The sequence below is a fragment of the Cololabis saira genome, chromosome 19, assembly GCF_033807715.1.
Source record: "Cololabis saira isolate AMF1-May2022 chromosome 19, fColSai1.1, whole genome shotgun sequence".
NCBI lineage: Eukaryota > Metazoa > Chordata > Actinopteri > Beloniformes > Belonidae > Cololabis > Cololabis saira.
In genome coordinates, this window is record NC_084605.1 from 23,191,244 (window position 1) to 23,202,321 (window position 11,078).

Genomic DNA, 11,078 nt, shown 5'->3' on the forward strand with positions numbered 1-11,078 from the left:
CTTTAAATCGAATCGTAGTGATGTACTTATTGATTTAACATAGGTTTCATGTCAGATTTGCTTCCTTCTACAGGCCTCCTAGTGTTTTTAAAGATTTTATTCAGGCAGTGGGGGCTGTGTATTGATCCGGTGAGATTCCTGTTCTACCCATAATGCCCCTCCCGATGGACTGTTTTAGAAATACTGAAACACATTCTGGAAAAAAAAAAAGATAATTCCAACAGGTGGGTCATTTAGAAATATATGATTAATTACAGCTTAGTTTTAATGTCCCGATCACGATGTGCATTACTGGATTCCGAATCTGTCACCACAGTTGCAAGCGGAAGTTTACATACAGTTTAACATGCAAAGTATTCATGTATTTTTACCTCAGACAATAAAGCTGATGGAACAAGAAATTCAGTTCTTATAGCTTTTTTTTTCAGCACAAAACCTTCTTATCTTATTTTAAAACAAACTCTAGAAGCAACACATCACTGTGTTTGCAAACTATGCTTGTTGCTTGCTGCTTGCTGTTTGCCCCCCCTCCTTTGAATCGCGACCTTGATTGAAGGAGTGATAATGTTGGCCGGCAAATGCTCCGGGTACGGTCTCTCAAGGCAAATTGTTCTGAGGTAGGGGGGCAGGCCAAACTAGGACCAAGGTCTTGTATATACCTCACCCAGATGCAGGTTCCAGCGACCCCACCCTGCAGCCAGGCCTGGGGTAGGGGCTCATCAGCAAGCACCTGGTAGCCACGTCCCAACCCTCAGCTTCCAGAACTGGCCCTTGGAACATGCAGTGTTGTTGACTACGGATCTGATTAATGTTTCCCTTTAAAGTGAGTGGGATTTTCCCATCTGATTAACATTTTACTTCCAAAAATATTTTGCATCAGCAGAATGGACCCCTCTCTCCTCTAGGAGACGATGCGTTTCATTTCTGTCATCAAATCGCAGCCTCTACCGAAATTCAGGGTTAAAATGATATCGACACGAAGCAGGTATGTGGAGGCTGTTTTAGAATTCTGACAACACGGATCTGAGTTGTAACAGATTCATTTATTTAAATTGACCAAATGTAATGCCAATTTGAACTTGAAAATCTGCACTGCATGCAGACGTCTGGTCGCAGTTGTAGTCGGGAAGTTGAAAAGTGCACGTAGGTACCTACAGAAGACAGAAGACAAGGCCGGCTGATCTCAGGCTCCTCTGTATTGATGTTAGGATTTTTATAATGAAACCAACTCTCACTATGACGTCAGGATCTACACAACATGTCCTTCAAACAAGATGCAAAGAGAAAATCAAACAGTTGTAGGTGTTATATAAATTACAATCCTGTCACATTACAATCCTTGAAAGCAGCAATAAAATCACGTCCACGATGACTTGGTATGTTCAACGGTACAAATCAAAGAGAGAACAGCTGTCAGATGGAGGTTTTGAGAGAACCCTGCCTCGATGCAGATCGGCCCGCTCCAGCTGCAGCTTGTTAACAGCGATGGTGTTCACTGAGAGCTTGTGTGTGTTCCGGATGCATATTTGTTGTTAACAGCACTTTGTTGATTCAGGTTCACCAGGGTTTCAGTGCCAGAGGTTTAACCTCACAGTGTCCTACATGAAAACGTCACGATTTTCACACACACGCACGCACACACACACACACACACCCACACACACAATAAGCCACAGTCGTCAAAACTCTACATTCAATAAATTAACAATGCATTGTCTTTGTTGAGCAACCAGTGGAATGACTCTACATTACATAATTACATTAGATTACAAGCAAAGTGAACCATTCACAAGACAAAATTAGGTTTTAGGGGGGAGCTTGTTGCAGGGGGAGGGGGTCCACATACTGAGGAGAGGAGGCGGGGAGTCTGGTATGATAATGCACAGCACATAGTTGATAGGCGCAATAGTGATGACATCATCTACCCTTCGGTGCCGGACCACACCACGAGGGGCTCTCGAGAGTTTTCTGCACGTCGATGGACTGGAGTCCCTCCGTCGTCTTCTCTTCTGTGTCTCATGTCATTCCAAACCCCTCCCCCCCACTTCTTGACCACCAACCCCACCCCACCCCACCGCCTCTCACCGTGGTCGCTTGTCACCCATTGCAGGGTTGAATGAGACTGGGCCACTCCAGGTGAGTTTTGAACTTCCTGTCGGCTTCAAGGCTTGTGTTTGAAATGGGCCTCCACTGTGGAGACAGAGATGCAGTCATGAGAAATGCATTTTCATAGAATCAGGGCCGGTTCAAGTCTGAATCAAACCTTCCTAGAAAGGCTTGTACTGCATGTTAGCTACAGAAGACTCATAGCACCGGGCTAACCATGTTTATTTGATGGATTGAATGCACCGAAAGCCCATCCAGGAGTCTGAACGCTGCTTTTTGTTCTAAAACTGAATATCACAAAGGAATGCTACACTCTTAAATGATCAAATCGTGACATTTAGTACAATTTTATTTCCATTTAACTGTATATCTTCCAAAACTAGAGATACCGTTACACATATATGTGAACATGAAGTTGTAGGTTACCAATAAAATAACAGATAATCTCCTAAGAGCTTGTTTTTCTTTCTTAATAGTCGTTATAAATTTGTATTTATAGCTTGTATTTAAGAGATGTCTAACTTAGATGAACAAAAGACGTGTGTTTTTACTGTTGACCAATTTCCTGAGGACTCATTGAAATGTCTGTGATATGTTTTGGTCAAAAGAAAAGGAGTTCAAAGGAGTTGTTTTAATGGCCTGGGGTTATCATCTTAACTCCACCCACTTCCCCTTCTGCAGGGTTTGCATCTTTAGAAATTGACGTTACAGCTTTGCATTACCCACAACAGATGCACTGTAAATGCAGTAAAATGACAACTTGGGTAGCGTTAACTGTTTGACATTTCGGTTTGAATTAAAACTGCTTTGGGGTTTGTTTGTGCTCATTGGCAGTAGTTTTTGTTTAATATAAAACTATTTGACTAGATGGAGTATCAGGCTTATTTCTAGACGGGGCTGTTTTTGCAGTGTGAAAATACTCAGTAATGACCTGCATATTCCTGCGGCCTCATTGGTCGGTTGATGACTCTCTGGAAAGCGGCTATCCAATCCCGCTGCTCGGCCTCAGTCTCACAGGCGAAGAGGAACTTCCTCTCCGGCGTGACGATGGTGATGCCGTGGTTCCAGTGGTAGCCCTGCGTGGACGGCGGCAGGCCGGCCAGAACCGTGTAGCTGTTCTCCTTGCTGCCGATGAACACCTCACCGCGGGCGTAGGCGTCCTGGGCAGAAAGACGGATGGACACGTGGAGGGCTCGTGGACAAACTCTCCGACAAATCAGATCACTGCAAAAGGTCAGGACGAATCAGGTCTCCTCTTACCAGAGGGTCTTTGAAATACATGAGCCGCCTGTCGTCCATCGTAAACCATCTCTTCTTGAAGCCCTCTGTGTGCTGCAGGGAGGCCAGACAGCCAAATCATCCAGAGACACAAGACAATGGAAGGCTTTCAGTTTTCTGTTACAACAAATGATATCCCTTAAAGCCTCTTTATGTAAAAACACAAATTCTGATCACAGTAAATATAACTATGAGCTGATGTGTTTAAGTGGGGCATAATATGAAAAAAAGAATCCCCTTTTCTGTGTTTAAGACCAATTATTCTGAGTTTTGAAACCACTCCCATCTGAAAAACGTTACGATGCCAGACTTGCAGGGCTCTGTCACGAACCCAGATGAGAATAGAATTAAAATGAACTGCTATGAATAGAGATGTAAATACGTGGTTGAAAAAGGAGCTTCTATACTGTATCTCTGTGGAGTTTTAACCAAACTAAACCAAAAAGTCTCCTTTGAGCTAAACTACTACAGACAGTTGGTAATTGATCTTTGAATAAACTATTAATGCTGCCAGTGGGTACAGCACAAACCTTTGGACCAGTTTTTTCCATGAAGCCTTCCTTCATGAAGTTTCGGGTCAGTTTGGGAACCAGCTGGGAAAAATAGAACCATGTCATAACAAAAGTATAGATGAAATAGTAAAACCATACACTCACATCAGCCAAACAGTTTGTAACAGAGCAACATAAAATACTGCTTTAAAATTGCACCAGCAACACGTTAAGCATCTTCACCTCCTCGTCGCTTGCTCCAGGGAAGGCTACCTGCAGGTAGTGGAACCTCGCCGCCCTGATGGCGTTGAACCAGTCAACCATCTCCTGATAAACAAAAGAAAAAAAAAAACAAAACACTTTCAGTGACTGTGACCTTCTAGATTTCTCCTTTTCAGCTTACAGAAGTTTATGTTTTCAGGGGTTTGGACTCAATAAAGTATTTTTCTTCACCAGTGTTGGTATCTTTCACGCACTGTGAGGTACAGTCAGCTTCAGGTGTGCCATGTGGATGCTCCTGCTGTCAATCACTCCACTACAAACCACGAGTGACTGCGAATGAACCCAACGAACCCGTCCTCTCATGTCGCAGTAACACTTCTCCACCAGCAGAGGGGGCAGTGTTTCCTCTCACTTGGCCTATTAATTATATTCACCTCACTGAGAGGCTAATAATATCCCTCCCTTTCTTCCCTTAAATATTCTCACCTTTGCCTGCGTCTAGCGCTTTAACTATCTTAATGTTAAATTTCATAATTGTGGCAGCATTCTCATCTGTTTGAAATCTTCAGTGAGACACAGACGGCCGTGTTTAGAAGTTCACATTCAGGCAGATGGGACTGAAACTGAAGAATAAAGTCTGTCCCTTTTTTTTTACATACACACTGGCAAGAAATAGAATGAGTACCTTTTTGAAATGACAGGTTTCTCATATCTTCATTTGAGTCACAATGATAAACATAAACAACATGCTTTAGTTGACAAACGAATAATAGCCCCTCATGTCTTTGTGGATTACACCCATCGAACACTGATGGTGTTGGAAAAAAAAGTGGACGAACTGTAGGAGTTTTTGGAAGCCCGAACCTCCTTTGGCAGCACTGAGTTTGGATCAGATCTATGTTCAGGAGCAGCTTTTTGAGCATTCCTCTTCAGTTCAGACACATTTATAGGACGTATGTAAATTGCTCTCTAGATCTCGTTCCTCAGAATCTCCGTGAGGTTGAGATCTGGGTCCTGACATGGCCACTCCACTCCGCTTCAGTGTTTAGAGTCACTGCTCCACAACCCAACGTTGACTAGGCTTCATCTGGCTCACGGCGGCTCTGAGATTACCCAGGATAAAGACACTTTTGGTAAACCTGGAAATTCATTTTCCCTTCAATGATGGCAAGTGGTCCAAGGCAGTCGAGTAAACCCACAGCATTATGCTCCCTCCACCATACACTCCATCCTTTCTGCACCATACCTATTAGCAAACCTTCCATTAGAAGAATTTAGTTTTGTCAGACCACAAATGTTCTTCTATAGGGTTCAATAAAGGTATATTTTAAAACATTTGCCAGTCGCAATGCAGACTGCCAAGGTGATCAATAGAAAGTGCTCTTTAGAAAAGTTTAGGCATGCAGCTATATTGTTTTTTGTTTTAAAGGTAGCTGCTTCCTCCGGGGTGTTCTGCTATGGTTATCCTACCTGTTCGACATTTTATGTATTTCAGAGTCATTGAGAGTGATGTTTACCAATTTCAGTGACGTCTTGAAGCTTTTAGCTGCTACCTGTGGTTTACTGTGTTGTCCCTTTTTGGTCGTCTTTACTGGGCATCCACGTCTCGGACGAGTAGCCGCATTACTAAACTGTGTCCAATTATAGGCCATTTCCCCCGACGGTTAGAGGGGCCTAAACACAATGGAGTTACACTGTAACCCTTTCTAACCTTACGTCATATGTAAATATGGTAAATGTAAAATAAATATAAAATGTTTAAATGTCTTTTATCTGTCCAAGTAAATCTAGAAATTCAAGGAATTGAAATAACAAATTTTTCAGCAAACATCTCAGTCATCGGGCATTTTTCAGCAAACATTTGTATGAGCCCAAGTCATGGTGCAGCATGGCATTTCAACTCTGACCAGGTGAAATCCAACAAACTCTTAAACACATGTTACAATGGTAAATTAATGCTCACTGTGATTTAGAAAGTATTACATTTCCAGTTCCAAGAGAAATTAAATGCTTTTTAACAGAAAAACCACTGGAACTTCATACTGTACATCTGTATAAAATCTGCTCACACATGCTTGGTCCTAAATTATTGTACTTTTAAGAGCACTGGCCTTGAACAATGTATTTATTTTCCACCACGTTTAATATCAAATAAAGAAATGTCCAAAGGGGTTTTATGGACATTATGGGAGCCATAAAACAAAGTGCTACCGTGACACTTTCCAAAAAACTCACTGGTGACCCCACACACATAAATTACTCAACAAATGCTTGAAGGCAGATACAGGGATGGAAGGAGCGATGCGTAAAGATTATATTTTGGATCTATTTCAGATATTACATCCTAAATAACTGTTACAGTCAGATAATCAGGAGTGAAACCAGGCTTGAACTCCGTTCTGGTAAAGATTGTTGCTGGAACACAGTTTCAGTAAGAGAAGAGAGCAGCTGGCAGCTCCCTCTCTAAAACCAGTCACATCAGCACTTTGAACAAGAAAACACGCCTGATAACATTAAGGCATCTTAAAAAGCACATTATCCCTTCATTAAAGGCAGGGTAAGAAGAATTTTAAGGAGAGGGTAGAAAGTAAACTACAGGTGTGTGACCCTAAGGGTCTATGGATGGACTTAAAGTCTATCACTGGTTACGGTCCTGTTAGCTCTAACATCCGAGAGGGTAGCTTTACACCTGATGAGGCTAACCAATTCTTTGCCCGTTTTGAAACCTCCAACCTTTTACATAAGGTTTCTTCAACTGCCCCCCATCCTCTCCGTGGAGAAGGAGAAACCCACTCCTTCTCCCCCTATAACTGTTACAGTTGATGAGGTACATTCCCAGCTTAAACACCTGAAAGTAAATAAGGCCCCTGGTCCAGATGGGATCATGCCACGTGTCCTTAAAGTGTGTGCTGATGAGCTGTGCACAGTCTTGCACTATTTGTTCTCTATGTCTCTGTTCTTGTCTAAGATTCCTGAGATTTAGAAACGTCATGTATTGTGCCAGTGCCTAAGAAACCAAATGCTAGGGCACTGAAAGATCGTAATGAAGTGCTTTGAGAGGACTGTCCTGGGGCATTTAAAGAGGCAGGTCTGTGCCTTTCAGAACCCGCTTCAATTTGCATATAGAGCAGGTGTAGGTGTGGATGATGCGTATACAGTCACCTGGAACTTAGGAGTGCATCTATCAGAATAATGTTTTTTGACTTTTCTAATGCTTTTAACACACTACGGCCACAGATCTTAGCCAATAAGTTTTTAATTATAATCTTAACAGCTCTACTATCACTTGGGTCACTGATTACCTCTCAGGTAGGCGTCAGTATGTGAGGCTTCATGGCAGTAGATCAGAAACTGTTACCACATGCACTGGGGCTCCATAGGGTACAGTTTTATCTGCGTTTTTATTTACTTTGTACACTTCTGACTGCAGGCACAGCAGCAATTCCTGTCATCTACAAAAGTTTTCTGATGATTCTGCCCTTGTCGGCTATATTTTTAATAATGACAATGCCGCCTACCAAAGAGAAGTGGACAGTTTTGTCAGTTGGTGTGAGGATGCCCACCTTATTCTTAATGTAGACAAGACGAAATAACTTGTTATTGACATGAGAAGGAAGAAACCTGAAACTGACCCTATTTTGATTAAAGGACAGTCCGTAGAGATTGTACCCTCATATAAATATCTTGGTGTGCATGTGGACTGTAAACTGCACTGGAATATGAACTCCAATGCTATTTTTAAGAAGGCCCAGTCCAGATTATTTTTCTTACGGAAACTCAGATCATTTGACATTTGAAATTGCACTTTAAACTGCAGCCACTCTTTTAGGCTGTCATAATTTTCTGGTTATTTTGCTGTTGTATTGATCCACTACTGTCCCTAGGTGGAGATATTGTTAATGTGTATTGTTGATTGTTGTCTTATGTTGTATTGTTGTGGCCATGGTGGCAATGAAGTTTCCCCTTTGGGGATTATTAAAGTTGAATCCAATCCTAAATGCTTCTAAGTGGTTCTACTTTACCTCTAAATTGTCCGGTCATATACTGAGGGTACAGTCCTCCTGCAGCGGTCGCAGGTTCCAATCCCAGCCTGCGTCCCTTTGCTGCATGTCATCCCCATTCTCCCCCCCCCAAAAAAAGACATGAATGTGACATGACGGCGTACCTTTGCGTCACTGTGGTAGACAAAGATGTTCCTTGTGCTGTTGTCTTTCAGGTAGGTGATCTGCAGACCGCAGGGGTTGCCTATCTTGGCTGGCTGGAACGTGGCGTTGAGGGTTTCAATTTTCATTATTGCCTTGGGATCCCGGGCCTTGATGGAGACGGAACAAAACATGACAAAGAACGAGATGAAGCTCTCCTGTTTCTGAGCAGTGCCCCCCCCAACCCCCCCAAGAATAATTTAGCTCATGTGTCATCTTGCTTACATCCTGTTTGTTGAAGTATTTGAGCCCTCCCTCCCTCTCCGACAGGACAAACTTTCGGCTGAGGAACTGACCGTTGTCTCTTCCTCGTTTCCATAGAAACCCCTCTCGGTACCCTGATCAGAGAAGAAAAAAAAACAAAAATAATAAAAATGTGTGCGTGGTAGGGATGCTGATACACAGCACCCTTCAGAGGAGACAGATCCAACAGAAGAGTCATTTACAGCAGGATCCGACGAAAATCGGTTGAAATCTCATTTGCACAAAGAGGAAGAAACAGGAGACTGTGTAAAACACAGCTGAGCAAGAATATGCAAACAAACAAGGAGGGGAGCATTTAGCAGGAATAAGTGCATGAGTCAGCACCCGGGGGATTTTTCTTATTGGTTTGGTACGTTGAAAATCCTTTCTTGTGTCATTCTGTCATAACCTGCTGCTCTGCAGTATACGGTATGTAAGCCATCGAGTCGGTGTCTCCAGTCTATTTTAGTAAATCACTCTGCCCACACTGCCTCCTTTTATCCCCGTTTTCTTGTATTTCAGTCATGGTTGAGTCTATTTTCGTGGCCTTGAAGGCAGGTCGCACAATCAGAGTCATAAAGAAGTGACTAATTTACACCCTCACCACATCCTTAGGTACATTCATATAGCATCAAATGTGGGTTTGTTGGTCAGTTTTTCTCCAAAGCCACATCACTGATACTTACAGTAACACCAGAAAGTTATATTACAGTAATACATTGAATACAAACATCAGTGTTACCCGTACGTTTAAAAATGAGCGAGAATCGAGTTCAATCATGTTTTGTTTTATCCAAACAGATGATTATTTAGTAGAGACAGAGATGTTTCGGAGCTCGTGCTTTTACAGTTTTTACTTTTAACTTCTTCACTAGTTTCAAGTTACAAATCAAGTGACAATCTTTGCCTTTAACTGTATTTTTTTTTTTAAATGTCAACAATCATTTTTTCTCAAGAAGGATCGTGGTTCGGCTCTGAGGCTTTTCTGAGTGGGGTTTGCATGTCCTCCCTGTGTCTGTGTGGCTGTTCTGGGGATATTCTAGCAGCTTCCTCTCATCGTTCAAAGCATGAAAGTTAGGCGCACCGATCAGTCTAAACTGTCTGCAGAAGTGACTGCATCGTTGTTTGTCTCACTTGTCTCCATGTGACCCCATGATGGACTGGCCAACTGGCCCTACTAACCCTACTAGCCTTTTGCTACTCAACAACAGCTGGCTGTGGCACCTCTGCAACCATGAACAGGAAAGGTGGACTTCCTTATGGCCACAAAACAAGCTACACTCTCAAGTTAATGCACCAACTTCACTATTTTTTTTTAAATGCTCCACTGATTTCATTAGCTAATGGTTGTTTCCCATTGGACAGTCAAGTCTTCTTCTGAAAGACACTTAAGGCTAAATTCCCCTGTAAAGTTCCTGTAAACTGCTACAGGGGAGCAATGGAAGCATCCAAGCTACAGTGAATGCATCGCAAACGGATATGAGAACTGACCAAGGTGACGAAGCTCAATAGCAGCTGACCAAAACTGTCCAGGATGTAACCAATGCCCATTTACTGATCATCGGTAGGATTAATGAGTCTGAGCAGAGCACAAAGGACAATAAGAGTGGGGCAAAAACACATGGCGGCCACAGCCTGTTCCCTTCTTTGCCAACTGGAAAGTGATATCAGTTTTGTTTGCCTTCCAAACAAAACAGTAATCAATCATTTGCTGGTGTGTAGTAAAAAGTTGGAATAATGGACCGGAGACAACAGGGTCCCTTCTAAGTTCCAAACCAAAACCAGAATTGGCTGATTCAGTAGTTAGCTACTGAATAGATGATCTGTCCAGGGTTAGAGATCCAAGATGGATGGATGGATGCAGGGGCAAAAATCCCGTTTCATAGTTGGGGGGGACAATAAACAGTAAAATTTTAGAGAATAAATCCAGGGGGGGACAAGGAATAAAAGTTTTAGCCTTCCTTTAATACAGCATTTTGACATTTTCAACTCTATCTCGCAAACAGGCAGAAGACCTTTCTTAGAGTAATACAAAACAATGGTATTATGTGGAAGGTGGCAATAATACAGCACATCTGACATAATACACTGCAAAAACCCACAATCTTAACAAGAATATTTGTCTTATTTCTAGTTAAAATGTCTCATTTTTAGTTGAAAAAAATCTCATTACATTTAAAACAAGACTCATCACTGGAAAAAAACAACAATTTTCACCTGTTTCAAGTAGATTTTCACTTAAAATAAGTAGAAAAATCTGCCAGTGGAACAAGATTGTTTTGCTTATAAGATAAATCTTGTCGCACTGGCAGATTTTTCTACTTATTTCAAGTGAAAATTTACTTGAAACAGGTGAAAATTGTCAAATAACAAGTTATTTTTCTGGTGATGACTCTTGTTTTAAGTGTAATGAGATCTTACTGTTTATTTTTATTTTCGATTTCGGTTTCGGCCACAAATTTTCATTTTGGTGCATCACTACTAAATACTACTGCATTGTTCCAAAATTATTAATTCTGTCTCAAATTATTCTAGG

General features: G+C 41.9%; 1 protein-coding gene across 1 annotated transcript in view; it reads right to left on the reverse strand.

The window, feature by feature from the left end:
* Positions 1–11,078, reverse strand: part of LOC133419370 (arf-GAP with dual PH domain-containing protein 1-like) — a 40,660-nt gene continuing 29,582 nt past the window's right edge. Inside the window, exons 5-12 of the mRNA XM_061708506.1 lie at positions 8,525–8,637; positions 8,263–8,409; positions 4,119–4,202; positions 3,915–3,977; positions 3,367–3,438; positions 3,038–3,266; positions 2,086–2,190; positions 1–1,151 (exon numbers count right to left, since the gene is read on the reverse strand). Coding sequence (XP_061564490.1) covers positions 2,162–2,190; positions 3,038–3,266; positions 3,367–3,438; positions 3,915–3,977; positions 4,119–4,202; positions 8,263–8,409; positions 8,525–8,637 — 737 coding nt within the window. The 3' untranslated portion in view covers positions 1–1,151; positions 2,086–2,161. The remainder of the gene's footprint in view (positions 1,152–2,085; positions 2,191–3,037; positions 3,267–3,366; positions 3,439–3,914; positions 3,978–4,118; positions 4,203–8,262; positions 8,410–8,524; positions 8,638–11,078) is intronic.